General features: G+C 28.1%; 1 protein-coding gene across 2 annotated transcripts in view; it reads left to right on the top strand.

The window, feature by feature from the left end:
• Window positions 1-23153, top strand: part of Ogdh (oxoglutarate dehydrogenase Nc73EF) — a 110061-nt gene that overhangs the window by 78635 nt on the left and 8273 nt on the right. For both annotated transcript variants that reach the window (XM_067268752.1, XM_067268750.1), the window contains exons 9-17: window positions 230-338; window positions 6394-6464; window positions 7540-7668; window positions 7743-7922; window positions 11003-11155; window positions 15161-15263; window positions 17307-17577; window positions 21004-21131; window positions 21207-21385. In XM_067268752.1, coding sequence (XP_067124853.1) covers window positions 230-338; window positions 6394-6464; window positions 7540-7668; window positions 7743-7922; window positions 11003-11155; window positions 15161-15263; window positions 17307-17577; window positions 21004-21131; window positions 21207-21385 — 1323 coding nt within the window. The remainder of the gene's footprint in view (window positions 1-229; window positions 339-6393; window positions 6465-7539; window positions 7669-7742; window positions 7923-11002; window positions 11156-15160; window positions 15264-17306; window positions 17578-21003; window positions 21132-21206; window positions 21386-23153) is intronic.

Below are 23153 nucleotides of genomic sequence, written 5' to 3'. Positions count from 1 at the left end.
GGAGGATTTTCCAACTGTGTTAGAGTGAAACAACGTTGTATGAGAGATACCTGTATTTGATATACTCTAAAAGAAGCAGTATATTTTATTAACAAAACTATCAAAATGAAAGGTAATCAAGATAAATAGGATTAAATTTAATAATTTCATTGGATGTAAATTTTTATTTAAATTTATAGAATGAAAGATTTTGCTGTTGAATAGAATTTAATTCCACTAATGCTTTTAGGGTTCTGGTGATGTCAAATATCATTTGGGAATGTCTCATGAACGCTTGAATCGTATGACAAATAAAAACGTCAAATTAGCAGTTGTCGCTAATCCATCACATCTTGAAGGTGATAAAATTTTAATATTATTTTGTAGATATAATGTATATTCTAAAACTAGTATATAAATTTATAGTTCTGAGAGTGATTTCTTGAATTTTTCATTACATTGTAAACAGCTATTTAAAATGCATTTCATATATGTTTGTAGTTTCTCTTCTAATGAACATTTTTAAAAGCATTTTTATATTTTATATATCAATAACTTTTGGGTAATATATTAATTCAAATGTCCATCTTAAAGATCTATCAGTAAACACCAAGGATTGAATTTTTAAATGTTCTCAAATATAAATACTTTTGATAAATACTTCATTAGTTTATATTTACTGTACATTTGTTTATTGAATGGAAAGATATCCAGAAAAGTCCAGATCTTTTAAAGTAAATAATAACAAAAATATGAGAATTCTACATGGGGTATATCTGTGTGAAAGATAAATTGTAATTAATATTAATACAAGGTATAATCAGAAAATCTTTAAGATTTTTATAGTTCATAAACTAAATTTTATGATTAGTGTAAATTACATCATTGAAAAGATGATTTTAAGTATTAATTGAATAATAATAATTTTTCTGGGGGGTGCTCTGTTTGTCATGGCGACTGGTGAGTTTTCGATTACACCTTGTTTCATCAGAAATTATTTTGCTCGTCTCGTTTTTCCTGTTTTTGTTACTACGATGTTTAACACAAAATTCTGACTCAATTATTACTACTAATGTCCAGAATTGAGCTGAATCCAGGTCCTCTTAAAAAAAAACTCCAGTGAAAAGACGTAGACCTCTAACAAACCGAACTATGCAATCTTCATTCAATACAAAATCAGCTGAAGGTGAAAACAACTTGATTACCGAATACACTGAACCACAAAGAGTGGAATCAGCTACTTCGGTAAGTGAAAACCCTACTTTAAATCCTTCATCTGCAACTTCAAATATGGAATTACCCGACACTACAACTACACTTCTCTGGACGAAGATAGTCGATCTTATTACTTCTAGTAATGAAAAAATAGAAAGTCAATTTTTTCTAATCCGCAAATAAATTACTACTATTCATAATGAAATTAGTGACTTTACTGGCCAACTCCATACTATTAGAGATAGAAATGATAAACTTGAATCTGAACTTACAAAATTAAGAAATGAGAATGAGCTACTTCAATTTAAGATTGATGCACTGCATAATAAATTAAATAATAATAATTTAATTATATATGATTATTCCAAAATACTGTATTTACTGATGGGAACGAAGGGGATATATTGAATTTTTTGAATCATTCACTAAATATTCCATGCAAAGTGAATGAAGACATAAAATCAATTCACAATATTCCTAATTCAAGAATGAAAATCAAATGTTTAACTTTTAAATCTGATCAATTGAGAAATAAAATTATGATAACCTTCAGTAAGCAAACACAAAATAAATCATTGGGACCATAGAAAAATTTAAACATGTCAGTAGATTTGGTTGTTAATTCTCATAAGAGAAGAAAAGCTTTATTACCTTACTATATTGATCTAAAAAAACAAAATATACAGGTTGAACTATGAGATGATTTTCTTCTAATCAAACAGAAAAAAGTAACTTACAGTTTCTTAATAAATCAATTGGACTATGCAGAGGATTTTTTAGAATATACGACTTAAACAATTCTGATAATTATTAATCTTTGATAATACTTAATAATGAAGCTGATTACAATAAAAATCAAGAAAAACCTTACTTAAACATAATAAATTGGAACTGTAATAGTTTATTGAAAAAAATTAATACTATTCAATTTAAATATTTATTAAATAATGCTGATATAATGGGACTAACGGAAACCTGGTTGACTTTGCCAAATGAAGGATTAAAAAAAAATTACAAGGAATTTATTGTTATATCAACCGTGGCACATAAACCAGTCGGCCCCAGTTGTCCATATGGTGGTTTAACTGGTTTAAGCTTATTCATCAAGAAAAACATAGGCGTAATTAAGAATTTACAGAAAATTGATAATTGTATAGCAGTCTTAATCCAAATTACCAATCCAGATTTACAGTTTTTGGTAAACAGACTAATAGCCATTATACTAGTTTATATCTCTCCAGATCAGCTTCAGATTTTAAATGTTGTCTTTAAACTCATTAAAAAATGGAAAATCGTTACCCTTATGTTATAGTAATGGGAAATTTAAATAGCCCAAAAAATGGATATGGAATACAAGGGACTAAATTTATTGATTCAAAACACTCATAAATCAAAAGATAAAAAATATAACAAAATAGGACTTCAATTACTTGAATATATGGATCAACTACAACTATATTATATACTGAATGGTATAATTAAAAATGATTACCTGTCTGAATTTACTTGTTTGATCAACTCTGGTTGTTCAACAATAGATTTAATAGTATGTTCAGAACTAATTACATACTTTATGTATGCAGATTTAGGTATTAAATTATGACTTCTCTGACCATTTTTCCATGAGAATGTCTATTCAAATAGCAAAAAATGAACTATCACATCAAATAATCAATTATAACTATCAACAATATCAATTTTTGATTAGTAAAAGAATTAAACATTTATTGAACTATGATCCAACGGAGAGAATAGAAAAATATTTTTGATATGAACTAGTAGTAAAAGAATTTATACAAACATGTAATTCAAAGTATAATATATCACATAAAATTTAAGAAGCCATGGTTTGATTTGGATTGCTATAAACTTAAAACTCAGAAGAACAAAGCTCTAAAACAATTTAGAATAAGTTATTCAGACAAATCTTATAACCATTATAAACAACTAGAAACATCATATTTCAATCTATTAAAAGTAAAAAAAGTCAAATTATTTCAAAAGCCTACAACAGTGAATGCTAGCAAACAAAAATAATCAACTTTTCTGGTCATAAATTCAAAACTTGTGAAAAACTCATCCAGAATGTCAATCAGATGTAGACATCTCAATATGGTCTCACTGTTTCAATAGATTTCTGATCATTGAAAATCTATCAAATAATTACCAAATAACCCTAACGAATGATGTTTTTGATCCACTCCTTACCTATGATGAATTAGAATACTCTATTGAAAAATTAAAACTAAAATCATTGCCAGATTTAATTACAAATAATAAATTCATTAAACTTTTACCTCAGTCAGGAAAGCAATTACTACTTGAATTATTTAACTATTTTTATGACTCTTTAATTTACCCACCATCATGGAATTCTGTCAAGCTACTCATGATTTACAAAAAAAAATAAAAGGAAATAGATTAGCACCAAAGAATTATCGACCCATCACACTCTTATCAACTATAAGAAAACATTTCACATCTATATTAGCAACACGTTTTCAAAAATGGACTATAAACCAAAAACTAAATTCGAATTTTCAATTTGCTTTTATCAGATCTAAAGAAACTGAATCGGCTATATTCTTGTTAACTTCATTAATTCAAATATACTTAAGAAAAAAAAAACAAAGAAAAAATTTTGCAGCATTCATCAATATTACTAAGGCCTTTGATTCTGTACATGTACCCTCTTTGGTTAACAAATTAAAAATATTAGGGCCTGGTAATAAATTTGCAGCTACTATTATGAATCTTTTTTCCTCATATAAAATCAATATTGTATACGGTAATCAACAATATCCTGAAATTATTATAAATTGAGGAATTTTACAAGCTGAGCCATTGTCTCCTTATTTGTTTAAGTTTTATATTAATGATATTGATAAGCTGTTTTTAAATGATTTCAGAAAGCATTTATATATATGTAAGAACATTTTATACGCCGATGATCTGGTTTTATTGGCCCCAGTCAAAGTTACTCTACAACATAAGCTTAAAAAAATTAACAACTATTTGAACTCCATATTCTTATTGATTAACATTGCTAAGTCAAAAATAATTATTTTCAGAAACAACATTAAACTTGCAAACCAAGAGAAATCTCTCTACATAAATGATCAATTTTTAGAATTGGTCAATAATATAAAATACTTAGGTACGATTTTCAACTGGAATTGTAAATTCCAGATGCATTTGAAATACCTCAATATAAAAATCAATCAACTAATTAATAATACTCTCTATTTAGGTGCTAGTTTAAAAATCACGAACTTAAAACTTCATATAAGAATGTGTTTAACTTAATAATAATGCCAGCTATTTTATATGCCAGTCCAATTTGGGCCATTGATCTATTCTATGACTTGAAAAAATTCCATATTATATATTTATGTAAACTATTTGAATGTACTGTTCCAGGATATGCTATACGCTCAGAAACTAACAGATGTCAGTTTTTCCCCTTCTATATGAAAAGATTAATTAAATTTTACTACTGTTTATTAAACTCAAAAGATGATAATATAAAATTTTTATTTCACATTATGAATACTCAAATGAAAAATGATAATGTCAACAAAACAACATAGTGCTATAAATTTAATAAAGTTTTACAGTTATTTGGAATATCTAGTTCTTTATTTGACAACTCAATTGACAATTGGAAAAATTCCTGTACTATGATGATGGACTCAGCGTTTTCACATTTGATGATTAGTGACCAAAATGCTATACTTAATTCAACATATCACCCTTGATATTTGCATATTCTAAGCCTTCCCACACAATCAAACATTATCACAATGAATACAACTTTAAATATTAAACATACTTTACTTCAACTGAGACTTAACCAATACTCCTTAATTGCAAACAATACATATATCAACTTTTCAAGATCCTGTTATTGGTGTAATTCCAACACTTTCTCTGCACTTCATCTTCTCAGAGACTGTACTGCTTTGAAAAACTATCAACAAAAATTTTAAACTTCAAACATAATTTCTAAAATAATGATTTAAATTATAGATCCAATTTGGGCAATCTATCAAAAACAAATATGTATAAAATTGCTAACTTTTTTACTCAAATTATTAATGATTTGAATGACTATTTTACGAAATGACTATATGTTGAAGTTATTTAATTATTAATATCTATATAATTAGTTTAATGTTTTTACTTATTGTTTTTTGTACTTTAATCAACTCCCCCTGTAACAAAGTCTTTTTATTATGAATAAAGATTATTATTATTATTATTATTATTATTGTGTTGGGTTAAGTGAGATATACTCGGTTAACACCGGTGGCTGTGTGCTATGCCAGACCAAAGTCAAGGCATAGTGACCAAACCAAAAATTAATGAAGTGTATCAGTGTGTGTGTCTGTATTCAGGAATTTTCTCACAATATGACATGTATTCAATATAGTGGCCTTCTGTAGTGTGGTGTATGTGTTTCTATTCAATTGTAATGTGCCCAGGCTTTTGTGTAGTGTGTGTGATATGACACCTGTAGAGGAGAGAACAACAGGTACAATAAGCACCCTATCCATCCTCCACAGATGCCTTATTTCCTGGGCGAGTTCTGTGTACTTGCTGACTTTTTCAGTGCATGCATTTTGTATATTGTGGTGTTTGGAATGGATATGTCTATAATGTATGTGATTTTATTGTGTTTGTCAATGAGTGTTATGTCTGGTCTGTTGTGGTAAATTGTTTTATCTGTGATTATGGCTCTGTCGTAGTACATTTTGTGCGTGTTGTTTTCCAATACTGTCTGTGGAATATATTTGTAGTATGGTTCATAGATGTCTAATAATTTGTGTTTGTTTGCAAGCTCTTGGTGTATTATATTTGCTACTTGATTATGTCTGCATAGATAATCTGTCTGTGCCAGGAGCTTGCAACCAGAAGTGATGTGTTGTATAGTTTCTGGCATGATGTGACATTTTCTGCATGTGTCATTTGTGAGTGTTGTATCCTTGAGTATGTGTTTTCTGTAGTTTTTAGCATTTATGACCTATTATTATTATTATTATTTTACTCTGTAAGAAATTGAAATATTTTGAGAGGTTAGAGAACTAATTAAAATTTAATTATAGTATTAAAAAAAATATAATACGCTTAATGAGTAGTTAATATCTGTGGATTAATTTATTTTTTCTAATAAAAATAATAATAATTTATTATCATTAGCTGTTGATCCTGTGGTTCAAGGGAAGACAAAAGCAGAACAATTTTATAGAGGTGATACTCAGGGTAAAAAGGTATGAAAGCAAATAAACTATTTTTAATTTACATATGTTCTGTTAATTATGTTATTTAACTTTCAGTTTAATTTGTTTTTCAGATATTAAAGATGATGAAAATATTCATAATTTAAACACTTATCAACTGTATCATCAGAAGGATCTTAATTTTGAGAACTCTCTGATGATATGATAAAGCATTATCTTTTATTTAATCTCATGATCTGCAAATTAATTTATCTAATATCTATTATATAATTTAAACATCATTAGCAATAGTTTAAAATTTTTCTATTTTTTTGAATTAAAAAAATAGTATAAAATATCACATTATTAAAAAATCAAATAATATATTATTATTTATGAGTTTTAACAGTTCAATAAAAATGCTGTTTAGGTTATTTGCTTAATTACTGATATACAGAAACTTTCGCTATTGTTTGAAAAATTTAAGTCTATGATATAAATACTGTATTTGCTTTGCTGATTTTGATCCAGTTCTGAAGTCATTATGCTATAAATAATATAGCATCAAGTTCTAAATTGCTTTTCATATAAATATTAACAATTGAACATGATTATTTTTAGCTCTTATACAAAAGACTTATACATTTTTAAATATTAATAAAAAATTTTGTGAAGTTGAGCCAACGATTGATTTAAAATAGTTATTTAGCCATAGAAATTATTTTTTAAATTTCTTACGAAGATTAGTGAATAAATTATTATAAATTTATTTGCAAAATTATACATTCAAAAGAATTAGTAAAAAGTTTAATATTTCTTATATTATTCTTTTTTTTTTAAATAATTTTGACTAATTTTAGATTATTTAATATATTTCTTAGTAGAATGAAGTTGAAAGAGAAATTTTTTTGTATAAAATACCAACTTTTAATAATTTGGTAATACTTTTATCAGAAAAATATTACCGTTACATTAAAAATAAAAAAATATGATTGTTATAAATTATAGAAAACATTTCAAAGTAAAAATTTTGCTGTTTGTTTACTTTGAAATGTTTTATTTTACTAAGTCTTCATGTCAATATTGGTATTGTTTGCTATTTGAATATTTTACAATTTTATTTTAGGTAATGAGCATATTACTTCATGGTGATGCTGCTTTTGCTGGTCAAGGAATTGTATATGAGACATTTCATTTAAGTGATTTACCTGATTATTCAACTCATGGAACTATACACATTGTAGTAAACAATCAGGTAATATTTACTTTTGAGTTACAAAATATTTGAAATGTTTTATTGAAATCTTTGACACACACAACTTTAAATAGATTGGTTTTACAACTGATCCTCGAGTAGCTAGATCATCTCCATACTGTACAGATGTGGCAAGAGTGGTCAATGCTCCAATTTTTCATGTTAATGCTGATGATCCCGAAGCAGTAGTTCATGTCTGTAATGTTGCTGCAGAATGGAGAGCTAAATTTGGAAAAGACTGTGTGATTGATTTGGTAATTAATATTTCAGTTGTTTTATTGAAATAATTTGTTAGTAGGTTGTTTTTAATTTTTTTTAATAATTAAGTTAAGGAAACCAAAAAGTTTCTAGAGAATATTTTCAGACTAATTTTATCCTGCATCAGTTCAAGTAGAATTTAGATAAAAGTGGAAAAAATAATTCATAAGTTATTAGTTAATGAAAATGATATTGAAACATATTTTAATGATAATTTTAAGAACTACCTTAACTATAAATTACTTTCAATTAAATATTAAGCTTTAATTAATTAAATTTCTGAAAGTATTTTATATAGATACATAAAATAATTATATATAAAACAAAAATAATGGATTAAGAGCAAAAGTTAAAGCAAAAATAAATACATGTACTACATGTATATTTTTTTGCTTTAACTGCTGTTCTTAGGAATATGTTGAAACATAATGAATTAACTGTTTGAGCACTAATATTTAATTCATGATATTCTTCTTTTTTAACATCAACTGCAGTTTCTCTTTTTCCTCTTGTTACTCTTCTCACAATATTTCACTCTTGGACTGTATCTGGAGCTCTTGGTCAACCAAGTAATAGATATTTGGCATTGGGCAGTTTCTCTTCACTTATACACTTCCTGCACTGACCAACTTTTTTTGAATGATAACTCTTGTTTAATGAGAATAATGATATCTTGTTTCTGTTGCACAGAAAATGGTCTCATAGTTAATTTTAGTTGGAAACAATTATTATGCTTTAAAATGAAAACTGTTTTGATGAAATAAACATTTTTAAATAGTTTTTATTTTACCTTTTGAAAATGATATTGTTGAACTACAAAGAAAATGTTCAAATCTCTGATTGTCAAAATCTTAATATTTTGTGCTAAGCACAAGTGATTATTTAATGCTTCAACTTGTGAAAATAATGCTTAGAGTATGCATATTTAAATGCATATTTGGATTTTATAGTTTAAAAAGTAAAAGATCAAAATTATGTGAGAATTTTTTGAGTCACTGTGTAATGAAATGTATTATAAAAACATCAGAAATAATCAATATAAATATTTTGTTTCTCTAAAATATTATTTAATTGTAGTTTATAAAAAATGTTTAGAAGAAAGTTAAAGTAAATTAGATTTTCCATAATCTATTTAATTTTTCTTGTTTAGATTGTTGTCATTTTTATTTTATTAAATAATTGTTTTCTCCCCTGCATTAATCCATTTGGAATAAAAGTTTCTGAATCCCATGAAGAAAGGTGTTAATGTCTTTCTTTGTTTTAAAGATCATAAATTCTTCCAGTACTGAAATTAAAATTTTTTTGTAGAATATTAAAAAAAAATATTTCTGGTATTTATTATGAATATAATTTTTTTGTTGTGATAGTCCTTTTTTAAATATTCTATTAGGAATCTAACAAATTCTCTTTATTGGAAAGAGCTAGATTTTATTGTAAATTATTTCAAAGAAAAAATTATAAGTACCTTGTTATAACCGTTACTCATTACATCTGTGAAGAGCAGTGACATAATTAAGGGAGAATGGTGGCTGCTTCAGGCACAAACATGGGTGGCAAAATCTGTAGTTATGCCACTGATAATTAGTAAAATTTATCTTTTAATTTTTAATTCTAAATAAGTTGATTCAAAAATTATTCAGTATCTTGCCAAATTATTAGACCAATGCAAAAAATTGATGATTTGTTAGTTTTTGATATAGTAGTTCAATAAAGATGCAGTTATTGATAGGATTATTTAAAATGTTAATGTTTTATTAGGTCTTATGAAATAAAAATTATGTTTTTGCATATAAAAATTTGAATATAAAAGAACTTAAAAACTTAAAAATGAAAATTATTATTTTGAATAACCATCTTTGACAATCAATAGTGCTTCTACATCACAAGGAATACTCTTTATACATGTTTTTATTTTCATAAATGGGGCTATACTGCCATACCTTACTAAGAACATCTAACTTCCCTTTTTATAGGAGAAAGTTAATTTTTTTACATTTACAAGGTTGCCATATAAAAAAAAACTTATTAAAAGTGTTTTGGATATAATAGAAAATAAGAATAGCATGAAAAAATACTCACTTCTTAAACAATATTATGAAAAATAGAGAAGAAAATAGTAGAAAAAGTATGATTTTAGTCAATGGGTCTAATAATATGGTAAGGTACTGTATATATATATGTAATTACATTATAATGTACTGTATTTTTATTAATAGTTACATAAATTAAAATATAATTAATATTTAGCAATTTCTTTTTTGTAATTAAAGATATTACTAATTAATAATATGCCCAATTTCAGTTAGTCTTTTTATCAACAAAACTGATGATTGCTTTATTTTTTGATAATGTTGATACTGTTGAAGATGACAAAGAAAACTTTCTACACACTTTGCAAGTTAGCACCATGTTTTAACTTGTGAATAATTTCTACTTCTTTGTAAACCAAGACATTTTCTATTCTCCATAGACATCTTTCTCATATAACTTTCTTATTTCTAACTAGATCATATGGTAATTTTACAATTGTAGTGATGATTAGGTAAATTGGCAGAGTAGGGCCAGAAGTCAGTCAAGGAAGAGGGTGAATGGTCTGCAAAAAGAAAGTTAAGTGATAAATAGACCTGTAATCAATGTAGGTCATAAAACTATGTAACCCTTTTTATCTATTCTAAGAATTCTGTATCTCATTTCTTACTTTTGAACTATTTGAACAATTAAGAATGTTTGTATGTTTGCATAGCTACCAAAAATTTGCTTGGTATATCTGTGAAGTATACCTTCATTATAACTGTGAAAAAATGTATGGAAATATGCACAAATTAAAAATTGTTATGGTGTTTTTCATGTTATAACTGTGATCTCATTATATCCATGTTCATTATAACTGAGTTCAACTGTATTAAATTTCATTTGTAATTCAATTAAATGGGAAAGTATTGAACATTAAGTATAATATTAATTTAGTTCAAATATCTGTATGATTTTGTATATATAAATCAAGCATTCTGTTTTTTTTTTTTTTTTTTTTAGATTATGGCTATTCATTATATGTAAAAAAACATTTGTGTTTTAGGTTTGTTATCGTCGAAGTGGTCATAATGAAATTGATGAACCGATGTTTACCCAACCATTGATGTATACTAAGATTCGCAAGCAAATTCCTGTGGTAGATCAATATGCAAAAAGAATGTTAGAAGAAGGTGTTGCAACTGAAAAAGAAATTGAAGTAATTTTTTATGTTGTTTTGTTTATTTTGAATATAAAATTTTTGTTAAAAATTTTTAACAGTGAAATGTAAGTATTAAGTTATTTTAAAATATTTTAAAGTTTTAATATCAACTTTTGTCTGATAGGGCAAGATGTTGATTCAAATTAATGTTGTTTTTTTTATAATCAACATTATAAAATGACTAATATTAATGACTGGTGAATTTTAATTATATTTAAATATATATAAACATTTATTATACATAATTTTTTTTAATTAATTAGATTTTAGATCTGTCTTTCATTATTTACAGATTTATTGAAATAAAACAAGAAGCATTTTGAATTAAAAATATCTATTTTTAACGAAAACTATTATGAGTCTTGTCAAATTTTTTATCCATATAATAATTAATTTTTCAAATTCCCATTTTAATATTTTTTAAAACTAAGTGAATAGACAAAGGAAAATACATGTAAGCATATTGTTGTCAAATCAAACTGTTAGCTATGGAATTAATTTTTGTGGCAAGATCATTAATGAATTACAACTAATGAATATCATTCAAAATACTCAAAGTGTAGTATTAGTTTAGTATTGCAGTGGAATTGATGGTTTTGCTTCATGTAAAATATAGCGATGAATCTGGCATGTAAAAAATAAAATTTTTCAGGAGTTTATGAATATCATCATTTACAAATATTAAAGTATTTTAGAATCAGATTGTTAGTACTGGTTTTGGTATAAAATAAATTGGATATTAAAAATATTCAATAATTATTTTAAATTCTGTAAAGTAAGGGGCCGTCCATAAATTACGTAAGGGCTATTTTGGCCATTCTAGACCCCCACCCACCCCTGTGTAAGAAACCGTAATATTTTCTTTGATCTTCCCTTCCCTATCTTATGTAATATTTAAGCATAATTTTATAGAAAGATTTTAACGAAAATAAATTTTTTTAATGAAATCCTAAAAACTTTAAGTCCAAAATATATAATTATTAATTAGTTAATTAATATGTACTGTTATTTATAAAAGACTATGTTAACAAATTTAAAAATATAAAAATTTAATGAATTCGAATGAACAATTTATTTTAAGAACTTTATTTTTTAATTATTAACAATCTTTTTATTATTATCATCATTAATCAACATCATAATACAGTGGAACCTCGGTATACGTCTGCTTTAGAATATGTCCAATTCGGAATACGTCCTGTTTGGATGAAACAAATTTTGCTCGGTATACGACTTCTGTTCAGTATACGACTTAATTCAATTATACGCGCCATCTATGAACAAGTAGCACTATCAGTGTACTAGACCAGACTAGACGTTCGCAGTGCCACGGTTTATAACTTTGTTAAATTTCTTCTGATTTTAATTTGTAAGTAAGTAAATTTTATTGTTTTTATTAATCATGAATTGCAAAAAGGCAAATGAAAAGCAACAGAAAACTAAAAAAATGACTAGAATCACAATGGAACTGAAAAAAGAGATTGTTGAGAAAATATGAAAGGTGGCATGCGTGTTGAGATTTAACTGTTGCATACCATATTCCAAGAACGACGATATTGACAATCGTGAAAAATAAAGACATTATTAAATCTGCTAACGTTGTGTAAGGGGTTAAATCAATTTCTAAACAGATTATTAGTATTAAGGAGAGTTTGATTTGATTTGATTTTGATTTAATGATTTAAATAATATAATACAATATACTGTAATAACTTTAAAAATCTATAATGAAATTTATTTTTTTATTAATGTGCTCAAACAGTGTTTAAATTATTTTACAACCCCATTAATATACCATATCAAGAGTGGTTTTTTTTTACATGAGAATGGATTAATCATTTTTACATTACTTCTTATGGGAAAGGTTGGTTTGGTATACATCCTATTCGGTGTAAGTCCAAACATCAGGAATGGATTAAGGTCGTATACCGCGGTTCCACTGTATTCATTTTTATATTAATTTTAATTTTCACAAAAGGACGCAAAAAACTTTGACAGATCAACCAGCTAGTGCACGTGTAAACAGAAACTTCATACAAAATAAAACAAGAGAAAATAGAAACCACATTCTGTTGCCATATTGGTTACATCTTGGCTAAGGCCAAGAAAATAAACCACATGCTGATAAAATGTGCTAGGTGCACCAGGGAACTAAATCATAAAGCTTATAAAACTGTATATAATGGGGCAATACAACCAATGCTACTTTACGTGGCCTCTAGCTGGGATCATGTAACTAGTAAAAATTCAGTAGCAAGTAAATTACTCTCTCTTCAAAGACAGTTTGCCATCAGAATTTCAAAGTGCTGCAGAATTGTTTCTACTAATGCCTCTCTGATTCTAGCAGAACTCCTTCCTTTGCCATTATGTATTGTAGAAAAGGTTCTGAACTACTACATCAGAACTACAAACATCAAAGCTCAACAACAGTCTCTACTCCTATCTACAGCTGTTCAAATGCTACCATATTGCAATTACCCTATCTCTGATCATCACCCTGTAAACAAGGTTATCCCCAGGGTACATTCCTCCATGGATAACCATGTAGACATTAATATCTACACAGATGGGTTCAAAAGCCCCCTTCATATCTGCTCAAGTATCTGTATCTTCTTCCAAACTGACATATTTTGCCCAAAATATGTTAGAAGATACCTCCACATATCAAGCTGAAGATGCTGTCTACCAAGTTCAGTGGGCCACTTCACTACCAAACAAAACTCAACAGTCTATCAACATTTACATTGATTCTTAGTCCATCCTAAAATTTCTAATAAATCCCAATTTCAATAGCAATAAAATCACATATATCCAGCAACATATTAAAAATCTTGTAAATAAGATAACTGTTATGTTTGTTCGTGGTCATACACGGCATCCTAGGAAATGAAAAAGCTAACTTTGAGGCTAAGTCACCTGCAAAGGACACTGACTTGGACTACACTCCTTCACACAGCAGCCTTAAAAGTTATGTTTATTACAACGCTATGCAAAAGTGGAATCAACAATAGTTGAGCAGTAAAACTGATAGAATAACAAGACTATTTTTCTAGTGTTGAATGTGGGTTCTCATCACCACTTAGAGATTTAACATTTGCTACTGCTCAACTACTTACTGAGTATGTATAACCGGGCAAAAACTACCTCTTGCTTTTGCTGTACAGAAAACCTAGACACCATCCACCATATGATCTATCATTGTCCAATTTATGATCAAGATACACTTATTCTGAAATTAGAAATCTTTACGCTTGGTTTCAGGTGGCCATATCCACTCGATAAGCTTGTTCAGAAGCCACTGTTTGTACTTTTTACAGTTTATGTTCAAAAAATATGGAAGATAAGATTATTTATAATTTCTAATTTCTAGTTTTACATTTTAGTTTTCACTAAAAATCGAATACTAATTTTATGTTTACTTTGTATCGTGTATTTTGGTTTATGTATTCTTAGTATTATACCCATAGGAGTGGTGCACTTATTCAAAAAAAAAAAAAAACAACAGTGAGAAACCCCTACACAGCCTTTCTCCCATGATGATAAATGTGTAGAGAGTGAGTCTGCTAGCATTATTATTCTATCATGTCACATCTGATGGCATCAGTACAACGAATGTTTGTAATACAAACTGCCAAATTCAAAACTTCACCACTCAATGAGATTAAAAAATAAAAACAAGAATATTACGTAAGACAAGATCTATTACCCCCTACCCCTGAGTAAGAAATCGTAAGAAATCCTTGACCCCCCACCCTAAAATACCTTACGTAATTTTTTGGCGTGCCCCTAAGTTTAAAACTAAAGTATTGAAAAATTATAAAATGTGGATATGAAATAATGAAAGATTATATTAGGAAGTTGTCTTTAAGTAGGTTAAGTTGAATTAATAGAAAACATTGTTGATAAAACTTTTAGAATAGATAGTTATCATTTAAAATGATTTATCTTTTCTTTTAAAGAATTTGAAGTTAATTAATTAAGCATAATATAAAATTATTACAGGAAGAAAAAGAAAAATACGAAATAATCCTGCAAGAAGCATTCCGAAATGCTGAGAAAGAAACCAAAACATTTAATAGAGATTGGCTGGATTCACCTTGGAGTGGTAAGTAGAAAGAACAAGCACTTTAAATATATTTTTCAGACCCATTAACTAACCATTAATAATTTTAATTCATTAATTTTATTTTCATCTGTAATTATTAAGTAACATGCTAATTTTTACAGCTAGCTAATTATAATAAGGAAATACCTGGTGTAGGGTAGCAAACCTATGGTATATGTGCCCAAAGTGGCACATTGAGAGAAATTGTCTGGCACGTAATTTATCATGGGATTTCAGTTTATCTCCTATCTTTTTTCAATTGTTCTTTTGGTTTACCACCTGATCATTTTTTTTTCCACTTATTTTATTTACATTTATTCTAATTAAAGCATATTTGTTTTGTTTCTTTAAATATTGTTGTTCAAATTCTAAAACTTTGGCATGCATAAACATTTTTAAAAATAATTATGCTCACTGTACTGCAAGTGTCCTGAAAAAGGTTTACCATTCCTGATCTAGTAGATTGATTAAATGAACAGTTTCTGGATATAGTCAAATCACAAATCACCTGAACAATTGGAGGATAATGCAGTGTACCATCATCTTCATAAAAATTAGAGAAGAAAGATCATTTGATAGAAGGGCCAGGACAGTAAATTTAGATTTACCAAAAATAACAGACTATACAATAAAAGTGTTCTCCTTTTGTCCTTTCTCATACCTCAGGAAATAGCAGTCTTGTGGTGGAGTCGACCTTTATTTTGATTTTCAATCCAAGTGGAATCGACTAAATTTAAATTTACTATTCTGGCCATTTTATCAAAACATGTTATTTTTTTTATTTGTGCTGTCACCAGAGGGAAGATTTATAACATTCTGCATATTGATGCAGATAAATAGCCTCAAAATAAAAGTAAACTTTGCCATAAAGCTATTATTTTCTGAGGTGTGAGAAAGGACAGAGAAGACACTTTTATTGTATAGTCTTTTATTTTTGGTGAAGAAAGATCATGCTTGATTATACAGTAGAGCATCGATTATCCGACTTAATTGGGGACTAGGGTTGGTTGAATAACCAAAAAGTATGAAAAAATACATTATTAGTATAGTGTATTAGGCCTGGTTTAAATACTAGCCTCCTTTCATGGTCGAGCCAGTGCTGCCAGCTAAAACATGCAAAAATTTAACAAAAATAATATTAAAGTAGCCAAGACAGTCAAATATTGTAGCGCCACATCACTAGCGGACATTTGAATTTGCCAACTAGAACGCGGTCGGTTAACCGATAAGTCAGTTAATTGGGGGTCAGATAATTGATGCTCTACTGTATTTAATATTTAATCAAAATAATTATAATTCTAAAAATTAAAATGAAGACTGTCTGGTCTGATGAAAAAGGAATCACCATTTATTCACTTTCAATGTTTTGGAATACAAACTTTTGACAACTGACCTTTCATTGTAGGCTACTAACTATAATTCTCACACAGAATGAAAACAATTTTTTCTATCTTACCTTAACTAAATTTAGTGTTTGGTGATTTTGAGTTCTTGAAAAAAACATTATACACTGTTATCATTGTTATCAATTATAATAAAAATCAGTTTATAATAATCATTCACATCATTCAAAGGGTATTATAATCATTCAATTTACCCTTTCTAACTTGGCACCCTCATGATTCGTGAACCTGGAACAGCTTGCTCCAACTGCTCCATGGTAGCTATGCCTCTGTGTGTATGTAATAATTAAAATACTGTTATAAAATTTCATGTATTTAGAGATTCTATATGATGTTTAACAGTTATCAGTATTAAGTTTATGGAATTATACAAAGAAAAATAATCTAAATATGAGTTAATAATTCTTTTTACATCTTAAATGGCTAATTATAAAAAAGATTTACTCAGTAAACAGTTTAAGTATAGAAGTATAGATTAATTCTTTATTTAAATAACAAAACTTTTCTAACATTTTATACACTGTTCATTAAAAAAAATCTGAACGGTGTATAAAATATAGAACAGTGACATGTGTCATTTTTTCATAATTCTATATTAAATAAAATTGTGGAAACTTGAGTATAAGACATTTTCTTTCAGGCTTCTTTGGTCAGAGAAGTCCCATGAAATGTGATCCAACAGGTGTGTCTGAAGATATTATCAAACATATTGGAATGCAATTTAGTTCACCTCCACCTGGAAATTTCAAGATTCATCCAGGCATTAAACGAATATTGAAATCTAGGATGGAAATGGTGGAAAATCGTTCTGTGGATTGGGCATTGGCTGAAGCTATGGCATTTGGTTCTCTTCTAAAAGAAGGAATTCATGTGCGTCTCAGTGGACAAGATGTTGAACGTGGCACTTTCAGGTAATTTAAATGATTTTAAGTAACATTATTGATATTTTAAATTCAGAATAATAGGAAACATGTTTAAAGAATTGTATTATAGCATGAACAGCATATAAAACAAAAATTGCAGTAAATCAAAATAAGTGCATACAATGTAAGTAGTTTTAAATTACTTTAAGATACTTCAAGCATAAGATATACAGAGAGGAATGAAATCATTAATTTAATTGAGCTAAAAAAGTCCTGATATTAAATTTGGAAAACATTAATATGAAGAAAAATGGAAATAATTAATCATTAATTTTATAATTCTTTCTTCCCCGAAAAACCTTCGTAATCCAGTGTAGGTGTTTCTACAACAGCTAACGTTTTCAACCCCCACGGGGTCTTCCTCAGGCACAGCACAAAAAATAGTTTCAAATTCCAGTGAATGGAACAAAAACCGAGACCGAATTCTATTCCATAATTTTGAATCATGAAATTGGAAGATGAGATGGAACATTATGCTCGAGATCGGATGTTGTTTACGCATGCGTGTTATTACGTTTGCCGATCTTTAAATATATATTGAGTCAAACCAATATTAGGTTATTTGTGGGTGCGCATTTCCCTCATAGCAATATTTCCAGGCTTGCGAGATGTTAATTGCATCTTTGTAGTTGATGCATGTGTTATGCAAACCCGCCTTATATATCTCAAGTGTCTCTAGTATTCTAAGTTGGTCCGTATGGTGTGACATTCTGATTATACGAGCATTCTGGAGGTCGGCTGTGATTCCCTGTTGTGTGGAGTTACACACAGGGATTCCCTGTGTGGTCGCAGTTACACACAAGGATTCCCTGTGTGGTCGCAGTTACACACAGGGAAATACTAGTAACAGCCTACGCGCCGGGGTAGGATTCGTTGATAATAATGCAAGAAGAAAAATTGTAGAGTACAACCACCACATGGATGCGATATACAGAGAAATCTCATCCGTCACCCAAAATAAAATAGCTTATAGGAGGCCAAGGACGGTATACAGCTTACTTCGAAATGGGAAGGACAGTTTGGACATGAAACACGCACCGGGTATTTACGAGGTTCCCCTATGGGATGGCAGATTTAATAGAAGTCTGGTCTATGTGGGTTCGACCAAACGCTCCCTCCAGCAGCGCCTCTGGGAGCATAGGTACGACATTGCCAACAATAAACTATCCACCACACTGGCAACGTACGCCACACAACAGGGAATCACAGCCGACCTCCAGAATGCTCGTATAATCAGAATGTCACACCATACGGACCAACTTAGAATACTAGAGACACTTGAGATATATAAGGCGGGTTTGCATAACACATGCATCAACTACAAAGATGCAATTAACATCTCGCAAGCCTGGAAATATTGCTATGAGGGAAATGCGCACCCACAAATAACCTAATATTGGTTTGACTCAATATATATTTAAAGATCGGCAAACGTAATAACACGCATGCGTAAACAACATCCGATCTCGAGCATAATGTTCCATCTCATCTTCCAATTTCATGATTCAAAATTATGGAATAGACTTCGGTCTCGGTTTTTGTTCCATTCACTGGAATTTGAAACTATTTTTTGTGCTGTGCCTGAGGAAGACCCCGTGGGGGTTGAAAACATTAGCTGTTGTAGAAACACCTACACTGGATTATGAAGGTTTTTCGGGGAAGAAAGAATTATAATTTATCCAGTACGCAGTAAGAAGTATACTTGTCATTAATTTTATAATTATTGATTAATATTTGCCAATAATGTTAGCTTTGCATTGATTGGCAGTTATATTCCTAGCAGTGCTGCATTGATATCATTATATTTACAATATATTGTTCATTTTTAAATTTGAAGATTATTTTGGATTTACCTAATCTTTGTTCTGTTTCATTCACCAAATTGAATATGCTGCCATTGAACAACTTTTTCTAATATTTGTGTCATATTACATTTTAACATGTGTATTAAATTTTTACATTAAAAATTTATGGAATATTATTTTAATTCAAAATCTAAAGTATAAATATTATTGTGACATTGTTACAATGCTGGACTGCAATTTTTAATCATATTTTTAATTTATTTAATTTAAAATCTATGTTGTATAATTCAAAACCATGTCTTCTTTTCTTTGATTAATTCATTATCATTACTAGGTGCATATACAGACACTTGTCATTTTTATCATCAACTTTTATTTGGGAATTTCTTATTTGCCGAGGCGCGTTTTGGGCCTTAGCTCCTCTTCAGTCGGCATTACAACTCGGAATATCTTATAGTATGACAATCAAAAATACATCATACTTTCAATTCAATTTAAACGTTTTTGTAAATAAACCGTATTGTATCCATACACCAGACATCTCGATGATACTTCTCATCACAAACTACCATTCTTTTTTCAATTATCTTGCGGGTTATGGTCACTGGTATATATTCCGTAACAATTACATTTCCGTTAACATTTACTTATTCGGTTGACATTTAGTTTCTATGAGACGTTCAACTGAATAAGTAATTGTTATGGAATATATACCAGTGACCATAACCTATAAGATAACCGAAAAAAGGACAGTAGTTTGTGATGAGAAGTACCTTCGAGATGACTTGGGGTATGGATACAATATGGTTTGTTTACAAAAATATTTAAATTGAATTAAAAGTATGATGTATTTTTAATTGTCATACTACAAGATATCCTGAAATGTAATGTCGACTGAAGAGTGGCTAAGGCCTGAAACGCGTTTCGGCAAATAAGAAATTCCCGAATAAAAGTTGATGATAAAATTGCCAAGTATCTGTATATGCACCTAGTAGTGATATTGAATTAAAATCTATGCTCTCCACCTCAAATAGTCTCTTGCCCTTGTACATCATACTTTTTCCATTAGCAATAGAGTCATTGCCATTCATCTATCTAACTCCTTTCAGGGGAAAATTTTTTAATTGAAATAACATGACTTCCAGTTTACATCGGAAGTTCATATATAGTTAATGGGAGCCTCCTGCCCCTAAGAATTTCATATCTGGTCTTGAATTTCATTTATCTAACACTGTTCTTGAGATTAAGGAAACACAGACAGAGTGTGAGAATTTATAGGTCTACAATTTTTTTCAAATTGCAGCCCAATCAAGAATAAAATACATAAGTACTTAGAATGAGAAAGCAATAAGATAGACAATGTTTGCTCAATCATAACTATTAATTTATATTAGATTATAGAACTGATCTGATCATGAAAAATGGAAATGTTTTTGAAAATCATTTATGGAAGTATTTATTATTATTATTTTTTTGTAGTTAAGTATAATATCTCAGAGTGTATTAATTTTAATTCATTGTTTTTTTTAGTAGTTTCGTGCCAAGTAAAATATATAAATAAAATTAAATCTAAATATTTAAAAAAGCATATTTTTCAATATTTTTTCAGTCATAGGCATCATGTTTTACATCACCAAACAATTGATAAAACAACTTACAGGCCTTTATGCCATTTATGGCCTGATCAAGCACCATATACTGTTTGCAATAGCTCATTGTCTGAATTTGGTGTACTTGGTAAGTAGTATTATTTTATCAAAATATTTAATGATAATTTTAACAGATATTTGATTAATACTTAATTAATTATAGGATTTGAACTTGGTTTTTCAATGACTAATCCTAATGCACTTGTGATATGGGAAGCTCAATTTGGCGATTTTATGAATACAGCACAATGTATCATTGATCAATTTATTACTAGTGGTCAAGCTAAATGGGTTCGACAGAGTGGTTTAGTGATGCTTCTGCCTCATGGAATGGAAGGAATGGTATATATTTTTATTGTTTAATATCAAATTTTCTAAAATTAACCATTTAGTGTTCTAGGTTATCCTCTTCTGTTGTTTTTAAACATATAAATTTAAAATAAATTTATGAATAAAAAGAATGGAAAAAAAATTTTTGTTTTAAATATGAAAAAATTTCCTCTCTGAGTTAAAGCAATTAATCTTTACCAACTTTGAGGACAAAAACACTACAGCTTTTAAAAATGCACAATAAATAAATTTATTTAAATCTTTAAAACGTTTTCCAAATGCATTTCATCTTTAGTCAAGGCTCGTCAGTGGAATTTTTATTATTATTATTTTTTTATTTTTATTTTATTATTATTTTAATTTTTAAAATAAACTTTTACCAGTTTTACTTAGTTTTGTTAGAATTTTTTTTCATGGGATAAATTTTTTCAAATTACCAATTTATAATTATTTAGATTTTTTAAAATTTAACTGTTACCATTTTTTCTATCTTTATGAATAGTTTTCAAAATAATTTTGTTATAAAAAGATTTAGAAAACAGTTTTACAATATGTTTATTTGCTTTCAAGAAAACATATTGCAGAACTGAAACAAACTAGAGATTTTGTTCTTGTTTTTGCAATTTTTCATGCCTTTTTTAGAAAATTTATTAAGTTTAACTAACATTCAAGCTAGTTGATGCGATAAAAAAAGTAGATTTTATTGAATTATTATTATATTTGTGCTTTTTAGTATATGCATGTGTGTTTTATAGTCATCATAAGATTCTTTATCATTATATACTAATTTAAATAATAATTAAAATATTTCTTTAAGCATTTTTCTTTTTATCAACTTTTGATAATTTTTAGTTAATTTAAAACATATACAGTCAAACCTGTTTTTATGCAGTCTTTATTTTTGTGCGATTTTTTATTTGTGCGGTATAGTTGGCGACTAGTCTCATGCGTTTTGTCATGTCTCACGTTGACTTATTATAGTTAAATAAACTTATTATAGCATAAATGAACTTATTATAGTAATATTATTGCATGAATATGCAAAAAATGAAATAATTTATTTTTTAAGTCAACAAAACACCACCTGGACAAAAATATGTAAAACAGACGATAGACAAGACGATGCAGTCAAGTGCTGACGTCTGTTGTCAATAAATTCTACGTGTGTTTTAATTACGTTAATTAAACCTTCAAAGTGCTTTCACATTCCTGGACCATTAAGATAAGATTCATTTCAAAGCGTAAATTGAAGGTAAATGTACAGTACTGTATTATTTTTTCTATTTAGATATAAAATTTTAGGATTTTTATTTTATGTTTAGACATAATCCCTGAAAATGAATAAGGGCAAAAACAAAGCGAAGAGGAAGGTAATTTCCTTAGAGACTAAGACTACGATTTTAAAACGAGTTATTTTCTATGTGAGACTTTTTTATGCGTCCCTATCCACCGCATAAAAACAGGTTTGACTGTATATATATATATATATATATATATATATATAAATGCTGAAAAAATTAATAAATTAAAATTGTAAGTATAATTTTGTATGTTACAAATTCAAAGTTGTGAAAAAGATAATTTTTTAATTAGTTTGTCTATTTTCTTTTATAAGATATTAACTTCTTTGGAATTTTAAAATTAGAATTGTAACAAGAGATTAGATTAGATTGAACATGCATTCAATCTAATGATATGTAGTGCAATTTGTTGTTGTTATTTAAATTTATATGCTTAAATCTAGATAAACACATAGTAACAATATAAATATTTATTATGA

The sequence above is a fragment of the Centruroides vittatus genome, unplaced genomic scaffold (genome assembly GCF_030686945.1).
Source record: "Centruroides vittatus isolate TY-2023 unplaced genomic scaffold, ASM3068694v2 contig_3343, whole genome shotgun sequence".
Taxonomy (NCBI): domain Eukaryota; kingdom Metazoa; phylum Arthropoda; class Arachnida; order Scorpiones; family Buthidae; genus Centruroides; species Centruroides vittatus.
Note: the sequence above shows the minus strand (reverse complement) of the source record. Positions and strands in the feature narration are given on the sequence as shown.